General features: G+C 44.9%; 1 protein-coding gene across 2 annotated transcripts in view; it reads right to left on the reverse strand.

The window, feature by feature from the left end:
• The window catches only part of DPYD (dihydropyrimidine dehydrogenase), a 368439-nt gene that overhangs the window by 42390 nt on the left and 304762 nt on the right, over positions 1-21287 (reverse strand). For both annotated transcript variants that reach the window (XM_064455561.1, XM_064455562.1), the window contains one exon: positions 7583-7762. In XM_064455561.1, the coding sequence (XP_064311631.1) occupies positions 7583-7762 (180 nt within the window). The remainder of the gene's footprint in view (positions 1-7582; positions 7763-21287) is intronic.

A 21287-nucleotide genomic window follows, 5' to 3' on the forward strand; every position in this document is an offset into this window, starting at 1 on the left:
CAGCCAGCAGCACATACCGCCTAGCAACATTCGCCCTCTCTTAGTTCCTATACAATCAAACAACGCTAAACTCTTCAGAACAGAGACGTTTTGCACCAACACCACCGCCGCCCGTATCGGCATTACCCAACTACAGAATTCTGCGGAACGCCTTTAACCTTCCGCGCGTTATTCCGCTGGCTTTTCTAATTCAGCTGCTTGAGAGAGGGGCCGCGGCGGGGCAGAGGGGCTGGGAAGCCCTGCTCCGGGAGCAGACGTGAGAAGCCACGTCTGGCCACGCAGGCCAGTTCTTTTTGTGTCTTCTCTGTCCTTGCTGCTCATGTAGATCACCTAACACAAGGGCTGATTCGAACGGTTCTATCCAAGTAGCAAGCTAACCCCTAAGTAACAAATACAGCGATACACATACAACTGTACAGAATAAAAAATTAACGGTGTTAGAGAAGGATGATGCACAGAGACATTATGTGTGACACTGGGGAGGAAGTGGGGGTAAGTGCGCATGGTTAATATGAAAAGATGTCAAAAAAAATGAAGCATAATAATAGTGCAATTTATCCTTGCTAAACGTACTGCGCTGTGCTATAATTAAATATGAAAACCTAAATTTATCTCTATGTTCGGCTGTCATTAACTTAACAGCGAGTGCACATGTTCTAATCTAATGGCTGATTTTTTTTTTCTCCATGTGCAGCATATTAAAATGTATATTAGCCTCAAGGTGCATAAACACAAAATAATAGACCAAAGGTTTTGGCCTGTGGAGAAAAAAATCCGTGCTCAAAGGCCGTCAAGTAGCTGGTGATGCAGGGGAGACACTCACTTAGCCTCATTAAGCCAAAGCTCTCTTTTGCTTGTCTTTTGTTCTGCATGACAGCAGCCTCTTTGTTGTATAATAATTCATTCCAAGTTCGTTCCAAGCTACCGAAACTGGTGAACTGTGGCCATTTTAATGAGCAGTATTGGTGGTATGCATAATCTGGAAGCCACGTGGACCAGGCAATCACAGAGCACTGCAGCCAGCAAAATGAGATACTGTCGAAATCACAAATTTGTCAAGTTGTTTTTGGACAGGGTATTATAATAAGCACTAAAATATGCATCTTATTACTCTGCATCTGCCAGTCAAAGATCACTGTAATGAATGCATGCTGCAGGGTATGACCAGGCCGTTTCCCTAAGTAAAACAAACTGCAGAGTACAAAAAAAGAATAATGTATTTTTGGCAGTGCCTGGGTATTTTTTTTTGTTTTCCCTTTTAAATCCTTTAGCATCAGGAGTTGGATTTTCCTGGCTTGATGGCCGTTGCCAGCAGTGAATGCACTAAAACTGCCACGGCCAAGGAGTTAACGTGAATACATGGTTTCTTAATAGCCACATTTGCTGGCTGTGAGTATGAAACTTTAAACTCGGTGCTCGAAGCAAATTTAGCATACAGTGCATATAAAACCCACAAAGATTAAATCCACTTTAAATCCACTTTAATAATCCTGGTTCCTTTTGTTTTATCCATGTCTACTGCAAATGGCTTCACCGTTAGGGAAGATACATTTTATGTAACAACCTGCAGTCTCCGTGAGAAACAGCACCGCAGATAATCACAACATAAACTTCCATAATAGACCAGTTAGGGAAAAAAAAATAATGTTAGAGAGGTCCTTTTTTCTACAAATGGGTCAGGCCAGGGATTGCTCGCAATGGCTTTTGGCTTGCAGGCGCTGGGAGGCTCACCAACGGCAGCGTGCCTTGCGCGGCGGGGTGCGGAGGTCTGCTGTGCCGGTGGTGCTCCGGGGAGGGATCACCACGCTCCCGGCGGGAGCCACGCCTCTGGAGGCCTTTCCTCATCTCAGGGGAGGAGGTGAAGGAGGGAGAGGGGGAGGCAGGAGGAAAGGACCGACTTCCTCATCTGCCTGCAGGTGCTGGCTCAGATCCCTTTTGGCTGAGCCTTATTTTCCGGCAACCCAACAAGCGTACGCGCCAACGGTCCCTGAGTGTGCTGTTCCCACAATATCCTAAACCAAGAGGTTTCTTGATCAATACTGGCTTACTCTTATGAGGCTTTATCTGGCTGAGAGCTGTATTTCAGGTGCAAACCTCAGCTAATGGGAAAAAGGATCAAACGGCCTAAAATAATTCCCTCCCCCCCGACTCTTCAGAACTGGAAATATGGGGAAAACGGTTTCTTCATCAGCGGCAACTCTTTATTGCAATCTCTATTACCACCACACGGCGAGACGGTCTGTATTTCCGGACATGGCCACAAATACCGCTTGTTCTGCCTTCTTTATGCAGTGCTGGAAACAAGGGGACAGTTCTTCACCGTACTGGACCAACGGGCCTTCTCAAACAAGGAGCACTTCCAAAAATGACGGGTGAAAACCTCTGCCCAGCGAAGGCCGTCAGAGCTCTGGAAGAACCTGCAGGCAGCCAAAACTTGGTGTGTGCATTGCAAAAGTGTTCTTGCGTGGCTGGGAGTTTGCATATTATTTATTTAATAGAAGAGCTAATTTAATATTTTCTATGAAATCTCGATGGTAGAGCAAGGTTTCGTCTCTGCCATACAAAAGGCTACTTAGGTTTGACTGCAATCAAGTTAGCGTTTGGTGGGTTCGTACTGCTCAGAAGGCAGCTGAACAGCACCCGTAGATACCTGAAGGAAGTACATACATATTGTAGTCGTAATGGGAAGTTGGTGTATTCAGAGAACAAAATCAGCAGCCTGCTAAATTTAAGGCGATGAGAATTTGCACTGAAGTCCATACACTGTGAATGTTCAGGATCATTCTCTCTCATCTGCCTGCTGGAGAAAACCACCTTCTATAAATGTGTTGTGATCAGACAGGGTTCCAGCATTTCCAGCACGGCACAACCTTAATAGTTGAGGAGCATTCACTATGAAAACCAGTCTGGTTTGGGTTTTGGATATTTCTGGAATTAAGATGCTATAAATTATTTCTTTGTCTTCTTTTTAGATGGGATCAAACAAATGGTGCTGATTGCAAGGTATGAAACATCCATATATATTTATCTCTTCCTACCAATGGGATACGCTGCCATATTTTTCATGTTTAGCCACCTGGCGTTGCGCTAAGTATGATTTTTACAGCTGACATTAGGTGGAAGTTTGTACAGCAAAGCACTGTAACACTTCTGCGACCACCAGCTGACACCAGTGCATTTCTGGCACGTAATCACCTCAGCTCTCTGGGGTAAGATCAGTGAGCAACTAATAAGAGAGTCCTGTAATAAACAGACAAGGTGAGACAGTGACTACACACATGAGATCAAACTGCACCTCCGGGGAATACTGTACCTTATCCTGGTGAGAACAGAGTTATCTTTATCGCACCTCACCATGGATCTTCCTGAGAAACTCAGGAACATTATTCTAAAACATAATTCTGTTAATTTTGAATTATAAGGACACTACCTGTGCTCTCCGCCTCTCCTGCACAGCCACCCTAATAACTCTGGGTTGTAAAAGCATGCTCTACATCTTAACTGTCTGCTGGATGGCATCATACGCTTGATCTCAGCCCTAAATTCATGCTGAGGTAAGTGTGCTTTTACAACAGTTCTTCCTCGAGGGAGTCAGCGAGCAGCAGTATGGTGTCATCGTTACCTTGCCATTCTCTCATCTCGGAGTCGAGATTTGCAAGCTGAGATTATAGCTGAGACAAGCTGACAAGTTTTATTCCATGCCTTTAATGGAAAGGTGATTCAGAGGTGATATTAATGACAGTCATCTGTGTCAAGGCTTCAAACATCGGGTCCTCCCACAAGACAAAAAACCCCAACCCAAATAAATAAGCCATCAGAGAAGGAATGAGGAAGGAAGCCCAGGAGACCGGCTTTGTCCACCTTTGTGAGCCTGACGCAGCATCTGTGCTAGGACCGTCTTTGGAGCCGTTACGGGTGAGGCTAGAACCACAGGAAAGGACGAATAAAATAGTCGGAGCTGTGGGAAACAGGATCACCCGGTGGCTGGAAGCCACGACCGAGGCGAGCGTTTCTAAGCGGGAATCTCACTGCTATTACGGGCAGCGTAGTACCACAGGTCTCATCCTGGACACTGGCGAGTATCGACTCCAGCAGCAACTGCTGTGCTAGCAAAGGGGGAAAAGCTAGCGCTGTTGAAAAGACTGTCAGAAAATATCTGCTAGCTGGCTCAAAGATGTTAAATTTAGGGTCTACAGACCAAAAACTACATTCTGCAACAGTGAAAACCATAAAAACAGCACTCGAGTTTCCAAAATATTTTCCAGCGCTATGATGCTTCTCATATGTTAAGGGCTATAAATTATCAGACAGAAGTATTAGTTTCGTTAATGCAGACGCATGAACAGGTACTAATCAACACGAGTCTCTTTTTCAGCCAGAAGTTGGTATGTTTGCTATTAAAGTGCTTAATACCTGGCACTATTTAGCACAGTATTTTTAGTATTCTTTCTGTTTAGGAAGGAAAATATTGTGATACATGCAATAACTGACAGTGGTAACTGTTCAGTTTGCCATTTATCTGGTGACTGCACGGCCAGACGGCTTCAGTTTGATGTCAGGTGGACCATTTAGAAGAAAGTATTTACTTTTTAGTTTACTCTGGTCATCAAATACTACAATATTTCATGACAAAACTCTGCTGTGTCACTCTCCAGTGGCAACACTCCGCACTCAGCATCTCTTTGATGCTGAAACCAGGACAGCAAATGAATTATCGAAAGAATAGAGCACTGCTATATAAAAATATGGACATTGCCATTCGATATTGCCCTGTGAGTCAAAAGAGATACTATCATAAACATAGGTAGCTGGGAATAGGACCGGTCCTAACCGGAATATACTCAAGACTGGGAGAGGCTCAATGAATTTGTACAAAATCAGAAGGCGAGTGGTTCTCGATGCTGTCAAAAATAATTCCTGTCCCTCAGTTCCTTCTCGTTAAATTGTCAATTGCCTGAACTTCTTACCCCCGTGATCCTTTATGAAAATTAATTGGAATTCGGTAACAATTCCTTTATATTTTAATGTTTACCGCACCAAATATCCAACCTACCAAAACTGGCATCTTCACCTCTTTTTTTATTTTTTCGAATGCAAAAGTCGATCAGTATTTGCTGTTTCGCTTCTCACAGGGTCTTACTGAAGAAACTGCCTTCCACCTCACAGTAATACCAAGTCAAACTTGGGCAGCTCCTTATAAGTTTTTAAAACCATAATGCAGGATATCGGCCGTCACATTTTACCCCACGTATAACGTATACATTCCTACGCGTTACTTTTATCGATGAGAACACGTCCATCGCATCAACGGGCTGTTTTCTCTTTCCGAAATAGAGAGCAAGGACATGCTTTTTACTGAATTTATTTTGGAAAGAGAATCGAAGTGTGTGTCATGACTTGCTGCCAAGCGAGCTAGATATTTGTGTTTGAATCTAGATGAAACTACTTAACTAAATTCACTAGGCACAAGTACATGAAATCCAATATTGATAATAATTTATGAAGGTAAGAATACTGATTCCTATAATACTGCAAACTTAGTTTATGATAACATAATTAGTTACACTAATAACACTGCTTAGGCAGAGACTTGCTAATTATGATATTATAAATATTAATGATATCAGGCCTTTGTATTTGATTGCTCCTAGTAGGATCATTTATCACGGTATTTCCTTTTACCTGAATTGTATTCTTTTTCTTCCTTTTCTCTTGAATGTTCGTTCCTGGACAAAGAGCCATCCGCAGCTTATGCCTAAAATAAATCGCTACCTTATCAATGGCGCAGCCTGGTTAACTTTATACGTTATTATTTAGTAGCAATGATCCAATGATGTAATCCAGCGCTAAGGGCAATCAAATACACAATCAGTTATATATTCTGTATGCCTTGCTCCTTTTAAATGTCTCACAGAATCAGCCAGACAAGATTACACAGGGCTTTGTTTTTCATTCTTTTTCATGTGACCTGTTTCAAGTTAAGATTCCTTTGAATTATTAAATGCTTCCTTAAAGCGTCTTTTCACGTTATCTTTTTAAAGTTAATTATTGATGTAGTGACAAGTGGAAAAGACTAAGAATTATAATTTTTTTCTTCCTCATTCAAAAGGACATGAGAAGCGTCTTTGACAATGGTTGTCTGTTTAGTAAAATACAAAGGTAATACAAAGATAGACTATCGAACGCAGCTTTAAAGAATTACAACAAATCTCTGTTACATGAGTGGGAAAGGCTGTGTATGTTCCTACAGGTGTTAAAGGAAGGAAGTTTAGATATAACCCGTTGAGCCGGGTTTAACTGCTTAACATAAGTAGATGAAAATGAAACTGCTTATATCTTGCTTTATTTTTAAGCAGCGTTATTATCCAGAGCTTTAGGAATAGGATTGTCTTTTCTCCTGGAAGGTAATGTTATAATTTTCAGAGCTCCACAGAGAACAACAACAATATAGGAGTCTCTAATCTCCCGCTAAATCCAGCTCCAGTCATCAGCAACGATAAGCAGAGATTTGGAGGCGTTTGACACTCCAAATCCTATTCTTTTGTAATTCTTTACTTTTTACAACATTTTCAACAGTGTTATATCAGATTTTTGGAAGGGTAATCAATAGGCATGATGTACAACTGAAATCAGTCTTCAAAGTGATCCCCTCTAGTAACCAGAAACAAAAGCTCAGCCTCCCTGCTGTGCAGGTATTTTGCTTAGAGCAGTAGGCAGCGGGGCAGCACTAGGGAGCCAGTTACGCCTCCCCGCTTCTCTGCAGGGATCAGCCGGTGCCCCGGCGGAGGGGTGGCCACTACAGGGGCGGCCGCAACCCACTGCGCCCGGCAAAAGTCGCCAAAGATGCTTTTGTAGCAGGGAACTACTAGAGCGGAGAGGAAAGACAGCCTGGAGGTTGGGATTTCAGAGAGACCATAGTTCACATTCCTATTCCACCACAGACTTTTTGGTTTCAATGACCTTGTGGAATCTGTTAAATCACTCGGTGTCACTATTCCTCACCTGGAACTTCCCTGCCTTGCAGAGGGTTTGGGAGTCAGCACACGTGACAGACCACGCTCGGGCACGATGACCAGAGGGCCGCTTCTATCTGATCTAGCGTTCCAGCTAGGAGCTGGGTTGTGACGAGCTGTCTCAGCTGGGCAGGTCCAGTGCTAGGGGGGGCTTTCACGTCTCCTGGATGCTGCACCCTGGCTGGAACACCCAGGAACTTCTGGCACGGTATTAGTATCAATCTGAATTGAATTGACTTTCATGAACACAAGCAGTTCCAGAACTTCTTCCGTTGCATTCGTAAATTTACATCCTACACTTTTTTTTAAAGACTTGATGTTATGAATCAAGCGGAGAGACCATATTTATAGTAAAAATGTTATCCCATATCAAGTCATTTTAAGATTACCTTCTTAAGCTGCCTTCAGATACTTGTTAATACTCAGAAGGAGGAAGACCTGGCGACTAATTGTGACAGCAGCAGCGGTTAACCACGGTAGATAGCAGAAACTGCATACAATGATTACGGGATTGCGTTCAAAGCCAAGGCACGGTGTCATTATACAGGAACGGCAATGAAACAACATACCTTTCCCATCAGATCAGCAATTCTGGGTACTGGTTTTCCTTTCTGATGTTGCATGGTTGCAGGACTCTGTCCATTCCAGTCTTCAAGTTCCTCAATGCTTTTCAGGTAAAGAAGAGCTTGCAGTCCAGTGCAGTAGTCATCAATAACAGTGAAATCTTGGTTCTGGATTGCACTGCACACCTACGAAATGTAAGTCAGTTATCAGCAACATCCTGGCTGAGGAGCATACGGAATTAGCAAGCTCTTTGGACTTAGTGATTATCAGATGACCCTTCACTGGGAAAGAACTATGAGAATTCAGGATATTAACTGGCCGCTTAATCCTTTGTCATGATACCACCACTGCAGTTCAGGAAAAAAAAGGACTCAATAACACCAGTTATGCCTAGATTTCCTAATGGCAGCCCTTAGACCAGACCTGAAGGCTGGACTAATAAATAAGCCTGCAAGAAATAAGAAGTAAGCCTGCAAGCCCAGCCCGAAGCGTGCCTTCCGCGGCGCTGGCGCTGAGCGTGCCGAGCACACCGGCAAACCAGCTCAGACCTTTGCCTGCAGACAGACAGCGGGATGCCCCAGCCTGCTCTGTTCAGGAGCCACAGACACATCCAGATAGGTCCCACTCAAGCAAATCACAGACCAGAGACTTGCTGAGGTTGCAAGGCATCTCTGGAGATTCTCTTGTCCAACCTCCCAGCTCGGGGAAGGGTCAGCTGGAGGAGGCTACCCAAGACCGTATCCAGTCGGGGTTTGAATATCTCCAAAGAGACTACACAACCTCTGCAGGGAATCCAGTCCAGCGGGCAATCTCCCTTGCCGATTTTTCTTATATTTAAATGGGATGTCCTGTGTCCAGTTTGTGCCCATTGCCTCTTGTCCTTTCTCTGGATACCCCTGAGAAGACTCTGGCTCCAACGAGCGTGTGTCAGCAAGCAGCACCCTTTCAGCTGACCTGTTAGTGTGGGTGAGCATTGCCAGGCGCAGAACAGAGCGCTCCCCTTCTGCTAGTCACCATTTGCCGTTCAGTGGTACTGGAAAGCCAGGCTGCTTTATTTTAGATACTTTAGGAACACAGATAGCATTATAGCTTTATAAACATATAAAACAATGACCTCGGACCTGCAGAGCTTAACACGTAAACACGAAACTACTGACAGCGGAGAAAAGTCCGACCATTCACGAGGATCCTGCTGGACCACTTTGTGGTTATCAACTCAGATTTAAACCCACAGAGACCCCCAACCAAACTGACAAGTGACTAAAAAATCCCCGACTCTCCTCTGAACACCTTCTCATTAGCTAAACTCTAATCATCCACCAGTGACAAGGTGCAGGGTTGGTTGAGTACCATTAATTGTCAGGCCCTGGAAATGCTCTGAAATTCCAGATGTGTCGGTGTTTTCAGCCTCTGATTCAGCTTTTATGCCACAAGCTAAAAAGAATGCTGCTGATAACACCTACGCTTACATACGCGCCTAATGAACGCAACAGTGAGACAGCCGCCTACTTTAGAGCACGGACGTGTGCACGTGCACAGACATCCACGCTCCCTGGTCAGGCGAACACGCCTTGGATCGCGGCCGACATCGAGACGTAGGAAACACAGGAAATACAGAATTGTTTTTCACATTTCAGAAGCGATAATACAACGTGCGATTCTGAAGACGGGTACACATCGCATTGCGAAACACGCTGCAGCCGTACAAGTTAAAACTAAGGGCGAACGAGAAAAGAAGCACAAGAACAATTTCTGTGCAGCGCATTTACGTTACACCAAACCTTTTTCTCTGGAGAAACGGTGTGGGCATTAATTAGGTCTGTTACGCCTTCCATAGACTTCAAGACTTTTCTTTTTTTTCCAGTGCAATTATAGAGAACATCATAATAATTTCCTGTACAGGTTATTTAACTGCAAATCTCGACTGATGCTTATTTAAACCTTCTTGTTCACCAAGGGATTCTCTGTTTTTTTAGTGCATGGGTAACACTTTTATTAGCTGTTCTTAAAAATACTAAAACTGTAAAAAAATACAGTTAAAAGCCGTGTCACGTCACTTGAAACAAGTTCAGGCACCGTTGTCAAAATCCTGAAATATTTTGACAGGATGTATACACGTGAGATACACTGGAGGATACCTGTAATAACCTTATAAATAAAGAGGCTTTTACTGTTTTCCATCTTGCGGCGCAGCGTTACGAACTGCAATAATATAAAAATGTGCAGAAGATGATATCGCGCTAAGAGCTAACATTTGATCCCTGCGAGTCTATGTGCAGTGCACTGTTTGCCTTCCCTGGAAAGCCGAGTAGGTTCCAGAACCGAAGGCAAAATGCAATTTTTTAAAGAACAACGTAAATCTCTGCGCTAAAAAAAAATACCCCACGTTATCTGAAATGGAAAGACTTAGAAACAGAATTAGCAAGTGGTTTCAGATGATCCTCCTCTTCTGTAGGAGCCTTATGATTATGGTGCCCGATGGTGCAGGTAATTAACCAAAGACATGCCGTTCACTGATTTCACTGTGATAAAAGCAAGTGCTTATGTTTATGGGCCTTGCCTGAAACAGGAGCGATTCAAACATTAACGCATAGAAAACCAACAGAAATAGTTTTGCCACGTTTTTGGCAAATCTCAAAACATTCCGGGCTTCGACATTTCTTACGTCGCACATATGAGATGGTGAGAGTTGTGTTTTCGGCTTACAGTATCTTCCCACGAATCCACGTAGGAGCCTTTGCTGCACTTTAAAAGGTGTGAACAAAATCAAGATAAAAGGTCACCCTGACCCATCAGCCATGACAATTTCTACACCACAGAGAGAGGTTTTTAGCCTCATACCTGGCTGCCTCTGAATCACCCGTTTAAATGACACCGTGCCCTCCTTTCAGCACAAGTGAAGTGGCGGGGCAATAGACCAGGTGAGACTCAAACTCACGCATCCAGAAAAATTGCAGAAGAACTGAAACCGACCTGTCTCCACACATCATTAATGCCCCCGCTTTGCTCCTGCTGCTTGCGCTGGGAACAGGCACGCCTCTCCTCCCCTGCAAAGCTGAACGCTGAGCCCCCTCTTCGGCTGGTATCTTCTCTGATGGGCATGGAGAGCAGGAAGAGCAGTCCAGCTACGGCCAGATTTCAAATGGAACTGCCTTTCGGTTGCTACCTCCTCCTTTAATGTCTTATGAAACCACCTCAACAGGAGATAGAGGCGAGCAGGGTGCCGCTGTGGCGGCCGCTGTGCGTGCCTTGCACGCCGATCGGAGCGGCTGCATGAAACTGAGCTGCGACCAGCCCTGCCCGCCTCGGCTCCTCTCCTCAGCAGCACGCTTTTACCAACCCAACAGTCTATAGACCCTGCAGCGAAAGCCTGACCGCAAATGTAACTTCACAACCGAGCACATCCACGTGGCCGCATTGTTCCAGACCAGCAGTTCGTACCCTGTGCCCAACAGAAGCTGCTGAGGGATGAGTATAAGAAACAGAGCAAGCGTGGATCAGTTGCTCACGTGGTTTATCAGCCCAGGTTCTGGCAAGGGGTAGTGCTGGGACTTCATATGCCAGAGATGGCACCTGGTTAATACCCCTTGATCGTAAATAATCCGAGTGACTCTGTTTTATGAGTAAATTAACGTTCAGCTGGTCACTCGCCCAGGCTTTCACCTGAAACATCAAGGTAGAAATAGGATTTTCTTCTTCGGAAGATGAGAGACAGGCCCTGTGAGGAACCTATGGGAGAGGGTGAGGTCCAGACCACAACGGCGCTGTCAGCTGTCCTGCTGTCCTGCTGTCGTGTCGTTTCTCTCTAGCTTCAGACTAGACCTTGGGCTGGAAGAGAAGGGTGCTACGTTTTTCCTGCTTGGAAAGGTAGCACGTATTATTCCTATTGCACTGATAGACAGGGAGATAATTTTGCGCAGGCTTGGTTTTACTGCGTTGCCTGGCTCTGCCTTGGCAGTAGAACTGCTACAATTTCATTTTTGACATCCGACCTCGTCCCCTTTTCCCCAGGTCCAGCCTCCAGCCATTGCCCCTTCAGCCCCAAAAGAGACAAGCAGGCCGACATGCTACGTAGGACCAGTTATATTGCGCTCGCAGTACTCCGAGGCCTAAAACCGTTCAGCGTAAGTTGCAACCGTAGGTTACAATTCTAATCTGTGCGGCCACGTCGGAGATACTACAAGACACAATGCCTGCTTTGCTGCTGGTAAATCAAACACCCACCAAATGATCTCATCGGGGATCGGGGATGGGAAGTGAATCACAGGCCAAGGCTCTAAGTACAACTGTTCTTCAGAATGTGAAGATGGGAGAGGCATGCAAAGGTCCCTGCTGATGTCTTGCGTAAGAAATGACCCGTTTGCTCTATTAATAAATAAACATAAATACCGAGCCTAACTTTGTCAAAGGATCTAGAGCCATTACAAATCTTACCTGAGGAACTGGAGCAAATTGTCAGGAGATTATTATTGTGTAAAAAGAATTTTACAGGTTCCGTGATTGTTCTTAATCATTCACACCAATCTGAAACCTTTCATTTACGTATTTTGAAGAAAAAGTTCATTACTGGTGACAGGTACTACCACATCGGTTATAAATCATTGTGAAAGGCTTTGCTTTTAGCGGAATCATCGCACAACAAAGAGATGCCAATTTCTGAAGTCTTTACTGAGGCAAATCCCCTGCACCGTTTACTGAGAGGTCTGTCTGCGTAAGGCCTGTTAGGTTTTGCCCATAGCCTGTGCTTCCAGGAGCAACGGGAAAAACACCCAGACGGTGCGTTTTACTTTCTTGCGCTCCCTACGGAAGCGGATGCGGCTCCTGTCCAAACGTCGGCATATCCCAGGGACTCTGCGGAAGACCCGTGCCCGCCGCGCCGAACCTGGACGAAGTGGCCGAGGCGCTTCCAGCCAGCTCACCCGCTAAAGCAAGTCCTGCTCAGTGCTGTCCTTGAATTTTCCCACCGGGGGATGCTGCGGAGGAGGAAATACTTTCTGTAACACTAGGAAGAGGAAAACAATGCACTCTTCTTCAGGCATTGCTCTGCCTACACTCTCTCACCCCACGACCTTCGGTTTTCACAAAAACTCATTATTATACGGTGAAATCCCAGCTGGACATGTGATGACGGGGAAGATGGTGCCAAAAATGGACCCCAGTCCCCACCTGCCCTCTTTTTATTCCATCAGTTGCAGGGCTTTCAGCAGGGGCAGCAGAGGAGATGCAGCTCTAGACACGTTTGTGCCAGTTCTTCCCTACACTGTTTTCAACTCACAAGAGGCGGCGTGTCTGTCATCTCGTATACTGCTCGTTGACTGCACGAGACTGGAGCAGGTCAGAGAACCTAGCCGGTGTAAGAACGTGTTGCTTTGCAAGAAGTGTAAGCGTTCTTGGTGTGACTGGATCTGCGAGAACAAGAATGCTGCAACGTCTGGCAGCAGCCGCGCTCCTATTCGAAACTGCCTCTATTAAAACCCTTTGCCAGCCACGAATTTGTGGCAGGAGGCGATAGCTTGGAGAAAAATGTTAATTTTTTACACCCCTCCCAAATATATGTTTCTCTCCTCACAATATGTGTGTAAAATAATTGTCATTTTAATGAAAACAGAAGTAACAGTCAGGAGGCAGATGGGTGGCAGTGATATACAGTCTAGGAGTAAGAAGATTGATGGGTATATATTTGTATACACAAACGCAAATCACATAGCTTGACTGTTCTACCATATTAGTTTCCATTTGTTGTAGCTGTACAACATCAAAGCAGTGATGGCCCCATATATTGCATTTAGTGGTAATGTAACGGACTACCAAAAAAAAAAAAGAAAAAGGGGAAAAAAAAATCAAAGTGAGAGTTTCTAAGTAGTTTCCTGGCAACTGAGACAGCAGGCTCTTTCATCTGTGCTGTAACTGTGGCAGTGCATTGATTTAAACTCCTTCTGAGATCTCAAATGCTTTTATATTCTTAGGTCTCGCTGGCTGCTTTCTTTTTGCCTTTTTTTTTTTTTTCTCTTTCCCTTCAAATGATAAAATTCTAGCATTTAGCAGAATGCCATCTTGCTTCCCCAGAAGACGGAGACTTATTTCAGCTTTGGTTCTAAACTGCATAGGATCTCTAAATAAAATAGCTCTCAAAATGCCATCTGATTAGGAAATTGGCCTTTGACTTCACAGTTTCTAATATTCTTACCATAGCATGGGGATAAACAACCATTATTCCTCCGAGATACCTGTGAGAGGTTTTACAATGGATTATCAGTTTTGCTTTTCCATTAATTTGGTTGAGTTCCTTTGGAAGATTTTTACCGATATGCCCAAATGGTAAGCAAAGGATTTACCGTTTTGATTTTATATTATAACATAATTTCAATTTTAGCATTACTTATCATCTTTTTAGAGAAGCTTTCTTCTTCAATTAGAAACTCTTCCTGATAAGTATTGAAGACATAAATCCACCTTCCTGTTAGAGGAACGTTTAGGAATGACTCTAAGCTATTTTTCAATGTGTAGTTGAGGCTACTGCTTTTTTGATTACTGTCTATTGATTAAGATTCTGGTGGAAAAAGACCGCAGTTGTAAATGAAGGTGCTTCAGAAAGGATTCTAGTTGTGCCCGTTTGGGTATCCATACGAACTGACGGCCTTGAGAAAATTAATTTTATTGTAGAGGGCAGGAGCATAATTATAATCTGGATAAGGCATACATAGCATTTCAAATTTATTCTCAGAAACAACTAGCAAAAATCTGACTCAACTAAAGGGAGGCCCGTCTGGGCCATGCAATCTATACGCTGCAAGGCCCTTGCTTATGGAAATGAAAATGTATGTTTTCTAGCCCCCGTACGATGACTTAGATGTGCCCAGACCTACACAATAAAAAGCAGCACGCACAGCACTGGTTGCCTGACGCAGCACTCGTCATAAGGCGGCAGGAGCCGCCATGCGAGAGTAACGGACAGCTAAAATCTCCTCTGAGAGGGGTTTCTGTACTTCCAATCTTCAGGATACCGACGTCTGTGGAAAGGCTGCCTGCGTAACGATGGCTCCTCCTCCTCATGTCTCGTTGAACACCGACTTACTGGTACATTAAATGCGTAGCCTAAATTATCCTTTCTATCAGCAATCATTACTTTTCCTAAAGGGCTGTAGGATTAAGAACATTAGGGGGAGTGGATTATCAGACAATGTGGTGCGCTCTCTGGAAAAAAATGCGATTCTTTGTTTGAAGGAATAGATTTGTAAGTAAGAAAAAGCTTCCCAAATATTGATACAGTACAGATGGAATGATTTGATTCATTCACATTAGCTGCTTAAATGACTCTAGAGATATAGGTTAGCAGATGGGATGCTACTTAACAAGGCTTCAGATACTGGATCAAGCTGCAAAACTGATTTGGATGATAGCTGGTAGCCTTTTTAAAACATTAGAATTGAGCTAATATACATGAACTAATGAACTACTGTTTCTTCCAAAGTCTAGTACGGCTTTCAGAAAGCAGCTTGAAAGACACAAATATTACATCTACGAGTTGTCTGAATTGTGGGAAAAAAAACGACGTAATCTTTTTTACTGAGTCCTAGACTTGAAGCCCTAATGAGCCGAGGGCTTACTAGTGACACCTGAGGGGCAACACACAAAAGAAAGAGTCAAAGATGCTAACAACTCCCGGCTCTGCAGGGTGGGCAACCGTTCGCACAGGGCTTAAGAAATCCATATTGAAAAATAAAAAAGACTGGATGGTCCGATGTCATGTGGGTGTCAGTAATGAAGTATTTCAGTTATTTCGTTGTACCTCAAGTGAGTTCATCGGACAAGCTTGAGGTAAAATGCCATTCTAATCACAGGTATAGGCCATTACGCGTCAGTCAGCAAAGGAGCTCAAAACGAGTTAAAAGGAGAAGGAGGTCCCCAGCCCATGCAAGACAAGCTTGTGGCGCAAGAGCTCTATCTCCTGTACGGCTTGGACCCTCCCTACAACAGGACAACGTAATGCTGGCGGGGTGCTGAGCTGGCGTTTCGGGAGCATCGAGGCAGGGACCACAGGCAAGGACATAAGGATGCAGTAGCTGGGCGGCAAGAAGAGCCACACAGCTTGCGTTGAAGCCACAGCAGCCTCCTGAGACAGGCTGGGACAAAAAGCTGCCCCAGCAGCAAGGTGATGGTTAATCCTGCTGGCACAGAGACCCCAAAGTACCTGATTTTTGGGGGTGAAAGACAGACCTTCTTCGTGTATTGCACTCCAGCAACCCTGGGCAACTGCGAGTGGCCAACAGTGAAGGAGGAGAAAAAAGTCTAGAATCCATTAGCCACTTATCAGATGAGGGCACGGCAGGCAATAAGAGCACTGTAAGGGATCCTTTAGGAATGTTATCTGACGCATTAATTCCTAGCCTACTCAAATGTATTTTTCCTCCCCTTAAGTTCTTCTCTGCCAATTAATGTATCTTTGATCTAAATAGCTAAACTGGGTGTTTGGGAGTGGGAAACCGGTACTTATCAAGGGACTCTGAACGATGCAATTTTGTATCCCGTGTCTTTGAGAGGGGAAATGCAGAAGAAATCAAGAATTTTCAGAAGCCTCCCTGAGGTAATTGGTTTTTTTCCCTCCCCTGTCAACCACCCCTAAGGGAATGGTTATATTTCCTTATCTCACTAAAGCATTCTGTCAGTTCTTGGAACTACAAAGTGGACCTTTATGCACTAGGTGGGCACACACACTGATAAAAGTGCTGATCGCGATCATCTTTCCTAAGAAAACAAATATGATTCCACATGTCTCGAGCATTGAGGAGTGTGGGAAACAGCCTCATAATCAGCCATCTATAGCAAATCGTATCACCGTACCGTAGATCTACAAAATGAAAGCTATCTTTGAAAGCAGATGAGCTGGCTTCGCTGTACAAGCTGTCCGATCACATATAGAGGCTCTACAACTACCCTTAAATATATGTTGAATAACACTTCATATTCCATTTATTAACGCCCAAAGGTCTCGCCTCTCTCTTATAAGTACTGCTGTGGAAAATGAAATCCTTCAGTTCTCCCAGCGGTTCTGCAGCTGCTGGGACAGCGTCAGCAGCTGTAGATGGACTCGACCCGCTTCCACGAGCTGCATCCTCCAGCTCCTCCAAAGGTATTTCTAAAGCGGGTATCAGCGAAGTCGCTCAGATCTGATGGTTTGATGCTAAAAGTCATCATGTAACATAAGACATGTCGTCAGAAGTTAGCAGTGTGTTTAAGATCTTGTCTTCTGAGAGCTAAGCGACAGGAACACCATCCTCCCCGGGCTGGAGCCGGTGCGTTATTCCAGTTTTGGAGGGGCATAGCTGTCAGAAGGGAGCGTGGTTCCGGGAAAGCACGCTTTTCAGAAAAGAACTGTCTTCTGAAAAAACGGGTGGAAAAGAGTTTGAGAATTAACCAAGATGCTGCTTGACAACATGGAACGCAACGGCTCCGCTTAACTTGAAAATGTCTGCCTTGCAATTTGAGTTAACTGGAATGAAAAGGTCAAAACTAAAGCATGTTGCAAAATGATTGAAACAAAGATTTGATTCACCCAAATAATATTTTTTTTTCTTTAAATGTGTTAATTCCACACATTTTTTAGAATTTTGATTATCAGTTTTAACTGGAAAACTTCCCCATCCTTCAACTGCCCTCTGACAGAGTAACTATCTCCTGATCGTTGGTACCACTCAGGTTCATTAATGCACAACGGATCCAGGGTAAAGCTTCAGCGTTCTTCATCCCAGGACACTCTGAATCAGACACAGCGGGGCATTGAACCCAGATCTAGCCTGATTAAATGAAATTTGTCAATGAAGAACAGTTTCCTCACAGAAGTTTTCAACAACCTCTAATGAGAACCATCTACTGAGGGACATCCTCCTGTGACCAGAATTCTGAAAGCTGCAGACCTCTCCAAATCAAACAGCAAAGCAATTTTTCCATTTTGGAGCCTCAGTTCAGTCCTGCGATGATTAACCCCTCATCCTCGCGAGTCTTTCCCTCTAGTACTCTCAACATTTTATTTCAGCTAAAATTACTTTCATCCTTTATCAGCTTGCCTGTATGAATTTGCGCACCGGCTGCTGTGGCCATTGAAGAGTGAGATTCGTGTGAATAAAATAGTTCTGACCCTCCGAGTCCTTCGCGTCTGAGATAAAAACCCACTTCCACGTTTCCTTAGGGATTGTTTTACCTATCTCTGTCCAAATAGTAAATATCAGCAAGAAAAAGCGGTGGCATAACTCAGACATTGAAGGAAGTTCAAACCCTTTCTTAAATGTACCGCTAGCTTCAGAAAGAGAGTTTCTCTGTTTGTTTCTCTCATTCAAATGGCTTGGGTAAAAGGAGCTCCGCCAGCCACATCAAGCTGAGTCAGGGGGCTTCTCTTGCAGCAGGGAAAAAAAACATCAAGAAGGTGCCAGGGCTCCTTATTCCCACATTGCTCCCTCCTTCCTGGGCAGAAAAAAGAGATTTTTCTACCCCTGGGAAAACGGTCACCGATCTGCGGCTAGCCCCGCACTGAACCCGAGCCGGGGGGGGGCTCCGGGACCGTGCCTCCCCCCCCAGCACAGCCGCCCCAGGGCTTGCGCTCCCTCCCCTCCTCTCGCTGCCAGCTGCGGCCTCTGGCTGAAAGCCGAACAGAGCCGCTACGCTACAAGAAGGAAAGTTTCTTACACGCGTGTTTTCTTTGCCCGACCAGTAACGTTGCCGAGAAGAACTTCTCCGACGGCAGAGCTTTGCGATCCTGAATGATTTACGTCCCCCGCAGTTACAACATGTATCATTTAACACAAAACACAGGGAACTCCCTAAGTAATTACTGGTGACGGCAGTAACAAAAAAAGAAACTCAGCATTTTCCACCGTGCTCGTCTTTCCTTCCACTGACATTTTCAATATCCGACAAGGAGCTGGGTGCACTTTCAGGTTCAGTTTCCAGTCACCCCACACCGGCACACAAGGGGATCTCTGCCTACAACGGAGCTAGCTTCGCGTCTCAAAGCAACCTCAGCCGAGTAAAACAACTTGCCCACAGTTTCTCCGACCCTTAACCGAGCCTCTTTCGAAGAGTCATCTCCGTGTTGGCTTTACTTCGTAAACTTTTAAACCAAACTCAGGTGATGTGGTGTCATAAAGTCACCACGTGGCTTCATCTACAGGGAGGAGAGCTCTGTGCTTGCCCACGTAAGACAGCGGCAGCACGAACCCGCATCAGTAGCGCGAGGCCACATTAAAAATAGGTGCAGCGGTACTGGATTTTGGAAAGACAAGCAATATCGTGGGTCCCTGGGAGGGATGGAGAGACCGTTGCCAAAACCATCATCCCTCACATCCCCTCAACCCTTTAAGCCCCCGTGTCGCCGGGCCCAGGGAAGCAGGGTCGAGACCTTGGGCAGAGGAGGGGAGAGAAGCAGGCTCAGTGTCGCCAGGGGTTCCTCAGCAGAGGCTGGGAGTGACTGCTACAGGACGGCATTTGAGCTGATGCTCAACGGAGACCTAATTGTTATTAAATAATTATTATCATTCAGTGATAGTTAAACCTACTTTGCATGAGAAGCCATTATAAGAATAACAAAAAACCCAGTTGTTATGGAATGAGCTTGAATTCGTTCTTACAAATTCATGAAATAACAATCCTATCTATGCAGACCTCATTTACTAGCCGGTGAAATGAGCAGAAATAAAGGAAAGCTAATAGATAAATCCCCTAAGCAGCTCCAAATAAAATGTAAAACTGCTGCAAAACTGCACAAAATAAAAGGCCTTATTAACTTCGATTTTAGTCCGTAACTTTACAATGCGCTGGTTTGAACACTGCAACTTTTCATTAAAAGTGGCGGGATAATAAAAGTAACAATCAATAACGAAACCTTGCTCAACTCTGATATTTTTTTTCCAACTATAACCAAAAAAACCCCCGTTCTAGATTGATTTCGATTGACAAATTCCTATCTCCATGAAAAGGAGCTCTCACGGAAAATTCTCACTATCAATTAGCAATTTCCAGCCCAAGCATCTGCGACGGAGCAAGCGCGGCAGTCCTGTAATGACTTTTTTTTTTATTATTAGCAAAGGCAGACAGTGGCGAACAGGCTGAGTTTCCGTAATTAGCACTGAGCTACGAAAAAAAGCAGAAAATAATGACTTGTTTATCAGAAGGGATCGCTCGACTACGCCTGTCCCAACTCTCCTCTCTCTTCCACATGCGTTTTCTTTTTGATTTTACGTCGGCATCTTCAAACGGCCCTTTGTTCCCTCTTTTGTTTCTGCACGTACTGTAAATCTCAGCTCCGCAGAGCAGGGCCGCTCCATTCAGCGCCGCGTCCATTGAAGACTTTTTTTAAGCGCGCGGCTCTGCGAGCGGCGGAGCTAATGATACCTGGCTTCCAGCAGCTCTGCGTCTCCTGGTTGGGTTCTCTGACGTCTAATAAGGTGTGACTGCCAATTAAAGCCTTTCCTGTGGCTGACACGGTCCTAACAGCGCTGTCCCATGTGGATTCTCAGAGGTCTGATAAAGGGGAGCTCGTCGGGCGCTTGCGCGCACAGCGAAGGAGTGCAGGCATGCTCTCCCCTCTGCCTGACTTTTTAGTTTTCTCAAAACTTGTTATAGCAAAATACTTTCTACCTTCCAGCAAATTTCAGTGAAAAGGGCCACGAAACTCAAACGTGACGGAGGATTCTCAAAAGGACGTACAAACACTTACCGCGTGTCTTTGGGAACACAGGCTAAAGACTGCTATTTCTACAGGAGACTACATTTCTCTCTGTCAAAGGACTTACATCTGCCAAGAGGTTTTCCCTTAAGTGGTAATATTTTTTTTTCATTAAAATTGTTGGTGGATGCAAACAGCCATCCCTTGAATCTCGCCTCGTATCATTTTGGTGGCCTGCCACTGCGTCCAGCCATCTATTCTTCACTCATCAATTTAACTGGCCATTAAGGTAATTAACCTTAATCTCTCTGTATCATGGACAGCTTTGTACTGAAAGGTTTTTGTTCTTCTACCCCGAGCCACAGCCTGCGCCAGGAGCTCCACGGCGTCCAGCTGGTGCCAAAGCGTGCCCGTCCTCGGGCTTCTCCGCCCACGGAGCGCTCTCCGACGGGCACAAAACAAAGCCTTCAGCCTCTGTTCCCCCCACATGCTGGTGTAAGGACGGGCTGGGGGCGGAGGAAGGATGGGCTCTCAGCGAGCCCGGGCAGGAGAAGCCCAGCCTTGCTCTGCCACGCTGACGGCACGCTGTGGTTGTTGAAGGCTTGCAGCCACCCGCCCGACTTCATTCTCCTCACACAGAGCTGAGATTAGACACGAGGAAAGTCTGAGCCCTGCCTCTGCGTTCAAAATCACTGCTATTCATTGCAAGCCAAAATAATCCTTTTTCCAAGTGTCATCAGTATAAACAACCTGGAATTGTAGAACACGGGGCCTGCTCCATCACTGCCCAGCTCTGTCACTCCCCTGATTTCAATCTCTTTTAGTTTTTCACTCTCCATACCATTAAATGGCATAAACAATAATTCCTGGATGAGAAGCTTTTGCCCTCACCTAGTCCTCACTTAACGCAACTACTCGTGTCCTCCCTGACTTGAACAGACACTGAAACGGGCTTAAAAGAACACTAATTAAGTGCGCGGAGAACCAGCTCTGCACTTTGCAGTTCTGTAGCCATAAAAAAAAGAAAAGAGAAATTGCATCAGGGACCTTAA

This window comes from Phalacrocorax carbo, chromosome 6 (genome assembly GCF_963921805.1).
Source record: "Phalacrocorax carbo chromosome 6, bPhaCar2.1, whole genome shotgun sequence".
In the NCBI taxonomy this organism is placed as follows: Eukaryota; Metazoa; Chordata; class Aves; order Suliformes; family Phalacrocoracidae; genus Phalacrocorax; species Phalacrocorax carbo.